The 13,392-nt window shown below is 33.5% G+C and overlaps 1 protein-coding gene and 1 non-coding gene across 2 annotated transcripts; both read right to left on the reverse strand.

Annotated features, from left to right (window-relative positions):
• Window positions 1-7,387: 7,387 nt before the first annotated feature.
• Window positions 7,388-7,473, reverse strand: TRNAM-CAU (transfer RNA methionine (anticodon CAU)). The gene is given in 2 exon segments: window positions 7,388-7,423; window positions 7,436-7,473. It is a non-coding gene; the product is annotated as a tRNA-Met (tRNA).
• Window positions 7,474-8,754: 1,281 nt separating this feature from the next.
• LOC114714587 (linamarin synthase 2-like) lies at window positions 8,755-12,808 on the reverse strand. Its single transcript, XM_028899328.1, has 3 exons — window positions 12,232-12,808; window positions 10,814-11,556; window positions 8,755-9,052 (listed from the first exon to the last, which is right to left on the reverse strand). The coding sequence occupies exons 1-3, from the start codon at window positions 12,734-12,736 to the stop codon at window positions 8,867-8,869; spliced, it is 1,434 nt and encodes a 477-aa protein (XP_028755161.1). The 5' UTR covers window positions 12,737-12,808; the 3' UTR covers window positions 8,755-8,866.
• Between the last annotated feature and the right edge of the window lie 584 nt (window positions 12,809-13,392).

The following is a 13,392-nucleotide window of genomic DNA, read 5'->3' on the forward strand; positions in this document are numbered from 1 at the left end:
CCATGCATTGAATGATTCTGCTATATTACTTGTAATATTGTCCCATCTTTTATATGGGAATCTGCTTTTCGCCACCTATCTATATCCCCATGATGAATAAGCCAATCAAATAGCCTTGGAGAAAAGGATCTCATGTCATCCATTGCTGCCTCAAATTTCTCATCCGTCCTTGCGTATGCAATTTTATCCAATAAATATAGTGCATCCTCCTTTGATCGGCCATTTGTCCTTGTCTGCCCCTGATTCATTTTCATAACTTCTGAACTAAAATTCTCCTTGATGTGTCTATAACAAAAGGCATGCCTTTGACCCCTAAAGATTGATGCCACTCCTCTAATGATAGCATTATGTCGATCTGATACAATTCCACAGAACCCAGGATTTTTTTTATCATATAGAAAAACTACGTCCAGTCATCTAGTGTTTCTCCCTTCACAATTGCAATTGCAAATGGCAGCAGCTCGTTATCTGCATCATAAGCTAAAGTTGACAACATTGTCCCCTTGTATGGTCCGCTTAAGTGAGTTCCATCAACATACATAATCTGCCTCGCGCCACCCAAGAAACCCTCAATGCATGTCCCGTAGGCAATGAAAACACACTCAAACCGGTTCCCAATAACAGTCCATTCAGCCACTGATTTTTCATCTGTTTCCTTTATCCTTTCGCATACCCATGGTATGAGCATGTATGATTGTTCAGGCCTGCCATATGTCTTCCAATGACTTCTCTCTTGCTCTATAAGCCTGTTTATATGTTAGATCAATCCCATACTCTCGTTTCAACCTCTTCCTTATCTCAGAAGTGCGCTTGTCTGCATGATCCCTCATTTTATCAATTATTATTGATGAGTTCAAACTAGCTCTTCCACTATGCATCACGTCCAAGCTATATTGGGCAGAATGAACATGCCGGTTTATAAATGTCGTCACTCGTAGCACATCACAACTCTTCCTCACATGATTTGCACATAGCTTCCATGGACAACCCTCAACTTTACACCTCATCGACATGAATTCTTTGCTATTCCTCACATACTTGGCCACAAACTTGTTTGCAAGTGCAAACTTGTATACAGACACCCGAAATACATCTGCACTAGGAAAACGTTGGCCCACTCCTGTAAAAAGTCCCCTCCATTCCGCATGAACCATCTCACTACCATTCGTATCTTCAGCTCCGATAGATGTATCCACATTAGAGGGCCCACTTATTTCATCATTGTCACATTCACGAGCATTTTCTTCACTAAGCCAGCCATAATCACAATACAAACTAACGGGAGACGCATCCAGTTCCGTTTGCTGTGACATGCCCATGAATCTCTCTGTTCTGCATTCATAATGACCAGACTCGTTAACACAAATGACAAGAAGAAATTCTTAAATGACAACAAATAGTTAGGACAAACTTCCACTTACATTTCTACATTGTCCCTTGGTTGGGGACCCACTTGTCTTTTTTCGGCCACATACACATGATCGCTGTTCCCATTATATTGAAAGAGGTTATACATTTCAGCATTGTCATAAAGGTCAATCAATGTCTTCTCATCAAAGGCCACTGTGTACTTAATGTCATAATTTCTTCCATTACCACCAATCCACTCAGATATCATTAACCTCAATTCATCAAGTGTCAGCCCATCCTTAATGCTTCTTAACCTCACGCCACCTCCATTATATCTCACTTCACCTTCACTATTTGTCACAAATTCCCCCCCACATGAAAATAACATAACAGCTCCTTCCCACAAGATGACCCAGCTTCGAAATTCATTTATCTTCATTACCTGCACTAATAACAGAAGTCAAATGATTATATGACTTAATACCATCATCATCAACTTACCCGACCAACTTAGGGTTTGACACATTCATGCTTATAATTTGCAAAAAAAAAAAAACACTCATTTCTTTCCTGTCCATACTAATGCTTCATTTTCTCATAATCAATCCACTCCATTATTCGAATCTCCCTCCAACATTGTGCCTTTATCTGACACTAATCACTCTAACCCATTTGTGACACCATCAAACCCCTCTCCCTCAGTGTTTTTCCTTCCCCGTGCATTCACCCTCTGATCACCGTCCTTCCCCACACTTTCTATATACCCACGTCGTCTCCATGCTTCACCACCCTCTCCACCTCAAAACCATCCCCACATCGATGACATTGCCATCCAACGGGAAGAGGAAAATCAAGTAGCGCATAAAGGAGACAGACAAAAGACAGAGGCAAACAATATAGTCATTGGATACTAACCTCGCTTCCGTCGTTCAGTTGTTGCTTCTCGCGTTCATGGTCCCTCCCAAGTTTTTCCTCCAGCTCCTGCCACAACTTGCACACTTCCACCGGTCATTTTCTTTGTTTGCATCATGAGGGGCTGTTTCGTAATTGTGCAACATTTGCATAATCCCAAATCAGGCAACACTTCCCTATCTGGTAATACATTTGCTTAGCTTCCCATTTTGGCATTTTATAATTTCAGGTTTCTTTATGTGTCATTTTCCCTTTATTATTTTCCCCTAAATTATTCTTATAATCAAAATCTTGTATGATGTATAAACATTAAGCTGTATTGATAATACTCCAATCCAAATGATTAAAAGGGTATATTGGGAAAATTAGCACACTTTTTTTTCCCATAAATAATGTCTAATTTTTTAATCTATGTAAATTGGTTAATTAGCAGCAAAGAGCGTATTACTTTAAAACTTAAGATGTTAACTTTACTAGAAATTTAAATTGCTCAAATTTGATTGAACATGTTCCAAATATAGTGAGAAATAGGAAGAAAACATACTTTGTAATAATAATTCACAGATGTGAACTGGTTAAATCAGATGTTAATAGTTAAAACTCCAATTTTCTAGTGCTCCAATGAACATAATTATTTCCCACTTGATTAACATGATTTTCTTTCTTTCGGCCGAAACTGGAATTAACATAACTAAAGACAAAATCTTGCATGTAAGAGCTCAAAGTTTATGCATAAAAGTCAATTGAGCAAAAGACTAAAGACTTAGGGTAGAAGTAGACCACATTCAATATCCAATTTCTTACCCACACTTTCATTCACAGAGCGTCACATTTATCAGGTACGCTCTAGCTTGGCATCTGTGATAACTGTCCCCGATAAATATAAATATGACTCTGCAAATGAAACTTTAAGTAAATGCTTGATATAATCTAGTGGCATGTAAGCTCTTCTTGTAAATGAGAGATTGGGGGTTCAATCTCACTTGTAATTGCAGGCCATTAATACCTACTCTTCTAACTCAAAACCAAAAAAGAAAGCTGATTGGTCAAATTTTGAAGTAGCACATTCATTCCAATAGATTGTGTATATATGTATATATATGGAGGCATAAACATTAATTTTCCTATATACACATATATAGATAGATATATAGGATGACTGGCACAAACATTATTTAAGGTTGCAGGCATGAGATGGAAGCTTGTTGGGATTAATTTTTCAGAAAAAAATTAATGATTTACGAAATAAGGATATGTTTGGTTGGATGATTGAAGAGGGTAAAAGTAGTTTTGAGATTGAGTTGTATATTATTATGTTTTGTTTCACTTTTAGCTAGAAGTCATTTTGCCTAAAAAACACACTTAAGTCACAAGCTAATTTTTATGGCTTATATCTCATCTTTCTTATACCAAAGTAACTTCTCAAAATTAAAAAATATTTTTATCCTTATGTTTATGTTGTTCTTATACTTCTCTCTACATATAACCAATTTTTAGTTATTTATTTTAATGCTCTTGTTAATAAAAAAATAATTTTTGACAAATTTTTTAATATTTTGCAAATTCCTATTTTAATCATTTTTCATTATTTAACAAAATTCATACCTATTTTGGTTATTCAACGAGCTAAACTTACTTATCCTAGCATAATTCAAATAACTTTTCTACTTTACAAACTAATTTTTATAAAAATCAATCTAAACATAAATTACATTACTCAATCTTCTTTTTATCCAATCTGATCTCATTCTTCTAAAAGTCATATTGGATTTACTTTTTTGGTTACCAATCCAAACAAACCTTAACTATGTGAAAAATAATTTTGTGTTCACTTGCATGAAAATACTTTGTTTAAAAGGGATGGTTTGGAAACAACCAGTAAAACTTGTAAGTTTTTTTACTTATAAGTTTCTTTATTATCACTAGATTCTAATAATGTTATTGATGAAAATCATTAACTAGTTTTGACATCTAATGCGTGTTACGTGCCACTTTGACATAAGTCGAGAAAAGAGAATGCCGAAACAATTAAACAAACATTACATCTTTGGCATACGACGCCTTGTAAAGTCTCAGAATCTAAAGAGCCGCCGGCCTCAGTATCCTATTTATACCCTTGCCCTTGGAGGCAGTTTAGATTTGCTTCGGCTGAACTAATTTATATGTATAATTTGATCAAAAATATCTCAATTAAAACAGAGCCTATATTTGTAAAATAATTCAATTTCTAGGATCACACTTGTACCGAAACGCAAATTTGAAATTAGATTTGAATATATCATATGAACAAAACATAAGGAGAATTACAATGAGATTCTAAAAAAAAATTAATTACAAAACAAGTTGTTATTTTCTACTCTGAAATCATTACATACTCCTCCGGTCCTAATTATAAAACCCAATTGACTTATTTGAGGAGATTAAGGAAGTGAGTTAAGTTGGTTATTTATAATAAATAAGTGTTATCATTCCTAAAATATCCTTGCTAATTAAGTATATTGGCTAAAACTATCATTATTAGAAGGATTATCTTGGAAAAAAAATACATAAATATAAGAGACAAAATGGATTGGGGTCTTATAATTAGAACCAAATAAAAAGTCAAATGGGGTCTTATAATAAGGACCGGAGGAGTACTATTTAAGTTATTATTAAAAAATTTTAATAATTATTTTTCTTTCTTAGGATCTTATTATAATTCTCGATCTCAAAATTATGTTGTTTTAAAAGTATGTGGTGTGTCATCATCTGCAATGACTAATAAGGATGCTTGCTGGTTGATTGGAAAACCTCATTCGTGCTCTTGCCAGATTAATCACATTATAAAGCAGATGCAGCCCCCTTGCTTTGACCCCAAAATAAAAAATAAAAACATCACCACCCCCATTGCTCCCTGCTATGGATTTGTTTAAAATGACTTATAAATAACTTTTTAAACGTGACTTACAGAATATAAAGTAAGTATATAAGAAAAGTTTTGTCTCGACTTGTGTGAAAATACTTATAAGTATTTTGCAACTTTGATTCAAACAAGCCCTATCTAATCTGACATTTCATATTATTCTAATAGGAGGAACTACTACCTCTGATCCTTAATATAAAAGCTAATTTAATATTCAATTTGATTATAAATATAAGACCTTAATCTATTTTGTATTTCATATTTATCTATTTTTTTTAAAATAATTTTTGTCAAAATTACACCTGTTAAATATTTCATCAAATAATAATTCTAACTAATATGTATTATATTAGTAAGGGTATTCTAAGAAAGACAGTGTCTGATTATTACAAATAACTAACTTAATTTTTTTTAATCTCCTCAAATTAGTCAACTAGTTATTATGTTAAAGACCAGAAATAATAATTTAAAGATTTATCTTCATCTTAAATATAAAATCTCAATTTTCATTATATTCCATATTTATTATTTTTTTTCTAAATTATTCTTATAATTCAAATATTTTACATTGGGCAAATTAGCACACTTTTTTCATAAATAACTTGTCTAATTTTTTAATGTATGTAAATAGGTTAATTAGCAGCAAAGAGCGTATTGCTTTTAAATCTAAGATATTAACATTTACTAGAAATTTAAATTGCTCAAATTTGATTGAACATTTTACAAATGCAGTGAGAAATAGGAAGAAAACAAACTTTTTAATAATAATTCACACATGTGAACCGGTTCAATCAGATGTTAATAGTTAAAACTCCAATTTTCTAGTGCTCCAATGAACATAATTATTTCCCACTTGCTTAACATGATTTTCTTTCTTCCGGCCGACACTGGAATTAACATAACTAAAGACAAAATCTTGCATGTAAGAGCTCAAAGTTTATGCATAAAAATCAATTGAGCAAAAGACTGAAGCCTTTGGATATGAGTAGATCACATTCAGTATCCAAATTCCTACCCACACTTTCATTCACAGATCAGTTACGCTCTAGTTTGGCACGTGTGATAACTTTCCCTGATAAATATGACTCTGCGAATGAAACTTTAAGTAAATGCTTGAAATTTTGAATATTGACTGAGGCCTTGCAATGCAGACTCCGTCAAAATCCAGAAGTCTCTGCCCTCATAACCTGGTAACGTATAAGCTCCCCTCGTAAATAGGAGGAGGTTGTGAGTTCAATTCCACTTGTAGTCTTAAGCCGTTAGTGCCTACCTCTCTAACTCAAAAGTCAAAACCAAAAGAGAAAGCCGGCTTATGGGTCAAATGTTGAAGCAGCACATTCCTGCCAATAGATTCTTGTCACAAAATTTTGTGAGATTTTTCCAATTTAAATTCAGAACTTCTCAGAATATCCTCGTGCGAGATTCCTTCCAGATTCTACAAGCACATATCAAGAAGGCAAACCAGACAAATTAGACTTCCTATACAGTTCCTCATCTATTATCACCGTTGGTACATTCCACTGGCCATGAGCGCTACCAGATATCATTCCACCTTAAAAGTTCAGTTGCCAATAAATCAAACCATGGAAGCCTATCGGAGAAGGTCCAATTACAGAAAAGCCTCTGATAAGTAGCAACTTACCTTTCTTAGTAGCTTCTTCACATCTTTTTTGATAGCTCAATGATAGCTGTGGATCCAGCGACTTCAGTAAACTGTCATACTGATGCACTTGGCCTACGATTCATAATTAGACAAAACAGATATCTTAATGGTCACAAAAAACATGGTCCGTTTTCAGAAGACCATAGCCTAAAAGTTTTTCTAGTGAATAGGAATCAAACCGTCGAGCTGGCCTATGGTGGCAGAAAAATGGTGCACTAATCCAAAAATTGAAAGTGGAAATTCATTACCCCAACTGTATAACGAATTTTTGTGATTCGATATTTCAGAAACTGTAACGGGACCGCCTAGCTAACAAATTTGTGTTATGTTGCGTCTTGCCAACCGTTTGCTTTCATTCATTCCTTTTCTTTCTTTCGTTGTTTTTTTTTTTTTTTGATAACCTTATTTGCTTCCGTATTCGTTCATTTTTTTTAACCAGATACTCTCGTTCATCCAACCCTTTTGTCTACAGTAACCATCCTATCGCACAAATCGAAAGATTACATACATGGGAGATGGGGACTGCAATAAATTAGGTCGAGGCAGGGAAAAGAGAACATTGGGGTGAGAGAGGCTCGAACTCTCGACCTCAGGATAACTCAGAAAGCTATGAGACCTACGCGCTAGCCAACTGCGCCACCACCCCAGATGTGATGAGGTGTGCAGTAAAATTTTCATCTACTAAATTTTCTTTTGGAGCCCTTGGATTCTAACCAAGCGCATGCGCTTTCTTCCTGTTTTACTCCTCCATATCTTATTATAAGATCTAATTTTTTTGAATAAATTTGTTTCTTTTTATAAAATTTTTTTTGAGTTTGTCTAAGTATTTAATGTATTATTACATATTTTACCTCTAATTTAATGCATTTAATGCATTCTCTTTCTTTATTTATCTCATTATTACTCTCTCACATTTACCCATTTATATACAGGGGCATATTTGGAAAAAATGTATTTGTTACATATTAATTATTTTTAACTAATTTTAACTGCTTTCTTAAATAACATAATTTAGGGTCTGTTTGGGTAGCACCCCAAACCATGGTTTGGGGACCCAAACCATGGTTTGGAGAAAATGCTACCCAAACAGCCTCCAATATTTTGAAACCATGGTTTCATCTGAAACCATGGTTTTAACCTCTAAAACCTTGGTTCTGTGGAAAGCAAAATTATCTTGCTTCTGGTGCTGAAGCTTTCGCTGTTGGGTTGTCAGAAATTATTTGGACAAAAAATGCCCCTTGACTCGCTTGCGTTGTTGGCGTGGAGAAATGGTTTACGGTCATTTGGTCCTGACGCAGCAAGAGAGTGAGCCTGAAAGAATCATAAAGCGGAAAAGATAATTACTATAATAAATAATAAATTGTTTTAATGTGTGCTTATTTATTTTGTCAAAAATATCATGATATTTCATATTTATAATCTTTAAAATAAAATAATATTTTTCTGTTGGTAAAAAATATTTATTTTTTCCAGAAACATTTTTAATCTTATATTTTATAAATATATATACACATGTTAATTATTTATTAATTATGTTGGTAAAAAAATATATTATTAACAATTTTGTTCCTTCAAATTAAAATATATTATAAAATCTATATTTTATGTAATTATCATATTAACTTATACCATTTTTAGTAATTTGCACATATAAAAAGTACTTCTGGTAATAACTATCCAAACACTCTTACTTCTCAGAATCACTTTTTCACAAAATCTATTCTTCACAAAATCTATTCTCCTCAGAATCTATTCTCCAGAAACTATTCTCCAAACCATGGTTTGGTTTTATCCAAACACTCCCTTAGTTAAAAGGATCTTCTAATAAGGGACCGGGGGAGTAGTTATTATTTTTCTTCAACTTAATGAATAATGATTGTTTTTCATAAAGTGATTACATTGAAATCTTTCAACATAAAAAATCAAATTAGAACAAAAATAAAGAGTTTATTATAGGTTTTGGGACATTCAATACTTTAGAAAATTGCATTAGGGTTGAGCCTTGTAGAGATTTTGGCACCACATGAACTAAAAAGTCATCAACAATGAAGAGCTGCTTTTATGAAGGCATTGAAATCATTAAAGGATGATCCTCCAATCTCAGTAGCTTCCAATGCCTTCTTCTTCCACTCCTCAACTTGCCTCTTTGCTTCCCTTCCCTTCACTCCGTCCATCATTTCCTTTACTAGCCCTGCAACTTCCCCCCGTTTCACATCTTCGTTCACCTAAACCATATATAAGCACCATAAATTCACCAATCATTTAACTGTAAAACATACAACTCAATATGCCTATGTCGAGTTTTGACTCATAAATATAAGGGGTGCTAATGAAGTCAATTAACTCATTTTGTATATTGAATGAATTATATAGAAGCAAATTGGATGGTTGAATCTAATTTTAAATACTATTTCAGTCCTCCTATTTCACATCTTCCTTCACTGAACCGTATATAAGCGCCACAAATTCACCAATCATTCAACTGTAAAACGTACAACTCAATATGCCTATGTCGAGTTTTAACTCACAATATAAGAGGTGCTAATGAAGTCAATTAACTCATTTTATATACTAAATGAATTATATAGAAGTAAATTGGATGGTTGAATCTAATTTTAAATAGTATTTTCGGTCCTCCCATTTCACATCTTCCTTCACCTGAACCATATATAAGCGTCACAAATTCACCAATCATTCAATTGTAAAACATACAACTCAATATGCCTATGTCGAATTTTGACTCACAATATAAAAGGTGCTAATGAAGTCAATTAACTCATTTTGTATACTGAATGAATTATAGAAGCAAATTGGATGGCTGAATCTAATTTTAAATACTATTTTCAGTCCTCCACTTTCGCATCTTCCTTCACTTGAACCATATGTAAGCACCACAAATTCACCAATCATTCAACTGTAAAACATACAACTCAATATGCCTAAGTCGAGTTTTGACTCACAATATTTAAGGGGTGCTAATGAAGTTAATTAACTCATTTTGTATACTAAATGAACTATATAGAAGCAAATTGGATGGTTGAATCTAATTTTGAATACTATTTTCAGTCCTTAACTTAGGAGTTGGATTTGGTCTTAAATATGATACTTCAATCCTCTGTGTTACAAAATTGTAATTCATTTTCTAAAGTAACCTTATTTACACATATTAAGGGTTTATATCCAAGGGTAGTAATAATTTAAAAAAATATTTTAAAAAAATCAACTTATATTTGTTATAAACACTTAACTCATCTCATTTTCTTAATCTTCTCAAATCAGTTAAGTAGTTTATATTAAAGATCAGAGGTATGTAAGATTTCAATCAATTTTGTCTCTCATATTTATTATTTTTTTCAAAATTAATTTACCTAATTGATATACTACCTCCGGTCCTTAATATAAGACCCTGTTTGACTTTTATTTTGGTCCTAGATATAAGACCCCAATCTCTTTGGCTCTTATATTTACTCGATTTTTTTCAAGATAGTCCTTCTAATAATTATAGTTTTAGTTAATACACTTGATTAGCAAAGATATTTTAGGAAAGACAACACCTATTTAGGACAAATAACTAACTCAACTTACTTCCTTAATCTCCTCAAATTAGTCAATTAGCTCTTATAATTAGGACCGGAGGTAGTATAATCTAATGTTATATATAGGTATATTAGGAAGCTCATCTCACATTTTCTATAATTAACTAATTTGTCTAACTTATATTACTAAGTTAAATTAGTTAATTAGTTTTTATATCAAGGACGAGAGAGTGTACATCTTAAATATATAACAAACATGCATCACATATATTCGAAAAAGCATGGCTGATCAAGCTACTGTTATACATGATCTTCTGGTTCTGTGATTCCTTTAGATGCACACAAAGGAGGCCTACTTTATATGCATATGGAGGACGAGAGGACACACAAAACCGTTTGATTTGGAGACAACATAAACCCCATTTATAATAGAAAGTTATCATTAATTACCTCCATTCCTATGTTCCAGTGTGTGCATGCATATCTGCAATTGGTCTGTTGCTCGGCGAAAAAAGGCCAGCAAATCATGGGAACACCTCCACATAGAGCTTCTGTCATGGAGTTCCATCCACAATGTGTCAAGAACAGTCCAACTGATGGATGAGAAAGCACTTTCTCCTGATGACACCAACTTGTGATGTAACCTCTTTCCTTAATCTCATCACAAAACTCCTTCGGCAAAATCGCTGATTCACCCATTACCACATCAGACCTTATTATCCACAAAAATGGAACCTTGCTGTTAGCTAAACCCCAAGCAAATTCCTTCAAGTGATTATCTGACATGACGGTCCAGTTCCCATAATTCACGTACAAAACCGAACCGGGCTCCCATTTCTGAAGCCAGTTCAGACATTCCGAGTCTTCCTTTCGCAGGTTTGGTCGTACGGATGTCAAGTGGTTGTCAGGAACATGCCTGAGCAAAAATGGAAGAGGACCTATGGCGTATATATTGGGAAGAAAGTTAGCTTTCATAGCTTCGAGGATTTGAGATTCTAAGTCGTGGAAGGTGTTGATGATGATTGCTGGTGATTTTAAGCAGTTTTTGGTTTCTGTTCTTAGGAAATCGAACATTGTCTCGTTAAGGTCGGTGGTTCTGATGAAGTTTGGCATGTCTTTGAGTCTAATGTTTGTCATCCCAGGAATCCAATCTATGAGCATGTCCAGTGCGCTTTCGGTGACGGATTCAGGATCTGCAACAATATGAGAAAACTTGGCAGATATATAGTTGTGAATTTTGGTCTTCATCAATGTTGCCAAATTTTTATTCTTCCAATATAAAAGGAAAAATCATCCTAATAATGATTCACTCATTTAAGGCATAATCCTTGCTATTCACTCTACGCAGGCATAATTTAAAATTTTTGCTTCAAAAAAATTATAAAATTTCGGCATATAAAGATCAAATTGGAAATTAAATAAAATTATAAATGACCATGGCTATATATTTTTCACAAATTGAAAAAAGAAACAAAATAACAACTAATTATCAACATATATACTAGCTCTAGTACTAAATATATATAAGAACTAGTTACGGGTTAAATTTTATCTTAAATATAAAATTTTAATTTATTGTCTCCCTAATTTATAATATTTTCTTCAAATATCACTATTAATTATAAGTGATTTTCATTAAGAAGTAAGTGATTTTCATCAAGAAGTACTTTTAATATATATAGTTAAATAGAATAATTTATAAAAATACAAATAAGTAAGTAATTTAATTTATTTTTTTATTTTTTAAAATTAATTTACAGCTATTTTTTTTTTTTATATTAATAACTCATTTGTGAAGAACCAACCATCGATAATCTATACTCCATTAATAGACAGGGACGTGTTCTGAGTTTTGAAGAGGAAAGTACCTTTGAAAGGAATGATTCCTCTGCAAATAAGAGCATCGAATTGCAGGTAGGCCATGAAGCCACAAGCAGAGGCAGTCCAGAACTGAACTTCAGGTATCCCCAATTCCTCCGCGACTCCTATCGCAAAGCTCATAACCCCATCTGCTATGATGCACCTCACCGCACCGAATCCTTCTTCGTCCTCCGCTGACGACTGCATCCTCTTGATCAGCTCCTTAAACGGCTCCGAGCAGTTCTTCCTCAACGCGTCACACAACTCCGACACGTCCGGGTTGGCGTCCCGACCCGACTGATGCAGCCCGTCAGGTATCGTCTCCACCCGAAAACCCGCCAATCCCTCGGCGAAGTCGGGTCCTAAGGATCGGACAAGGCGCGCGTGATACGACGCCGTGTCGACCATAGTTACGTTGAAACCCTTCCAATGAAGGAGCTTGACGAGTTGCATAAAAGGGCTCACATGGCCTTGTGCTGAGAACGGAACACAAACTGCATGCGGCTTCATCATTTTCTCGGCTCTGTTTTATGTTTTCATGGAAAGAAAGATGGAATGATGCTGATCTTATATGCTACAATATCTATTAGGACATATATATATATATATATATATATATATAATGATAGTAATATAAATGAAAAGATGAAAACAGTGGCCAAGGATGATTGGATGAACGTGCGTCAGCAGCATTGAAATTTTGGCGGTGCGCTTCATTAAAATATATATATAGGATGACTGGCACAAACATTATTGAGAAAATTGCAAGAGTTCTATATTAGAGAATTAAATATAAAAAAATCTTTTGAAGTTATCTAATTAATCTGAAATTCTAAGAAATCTTATTGTAAGAGATTTTATTTGTTTAATTATCAAATTGTTATTATTTTTTTTAAGCATGCATTGATATAGTCACTAATAACTTGACATATAATAACTAGCAACTATCATTACAGATATTGACAGCTAATGTATTAAATTTTTGTGATGTATTGAAAAAATATATTATTAATACCTACTACAATAGTTGTTAATCATTACACTTTAAATTGTTAACGACTGTTTTTTCAGTTGTTAATACAAAATTTAAAAATAAGGACAATTTGATAATTAAACAAATAAAATCTCTTATAATAAGGTCTATTGGGACTTCAGAATAATTAGATAAT

Source organism: Neltuma alba, unplaced genomic scaffold (assembly GCF_004799145.2).
Source record: "Neltuma alba isolate B1F8T4 unplaced genomic scaffold, ASM479914v2 tig00011513_pilon, whole genome shotgun sequence".
NCBI classification, from domain to species: Eukaryota; Viridiplantae; Streptophyta; class Magnoliopsida; order Fabales; family Fabaceae; genus Neltuma; species Neltuma alba.

Bases quoted from the DNA above. Each gene is read 5' to 3' on its own strand.
- LOC114714587 (XM_028899328.1), bottom strand. From the start codon at position 12,736: ATGATGAAGCCGCATGCAGTTTGTGTTCCGTTCTCAGCACAAGGCCAT. The intron at 11,557-12,231 runs GTACTTTCCTCT...ATATTGTTGCAG, and splicing joins AGGAATCATTCCTTTCAAAG to ATCCTGAATCCGTCACCGAA. The intron at 9,053-10,813 runs GTAATTAATGAT...TATATGGTTTAG, and splicing joins ACTGGAACATAGGAATGGAG to GTGAACGAAGATGTGAAACG.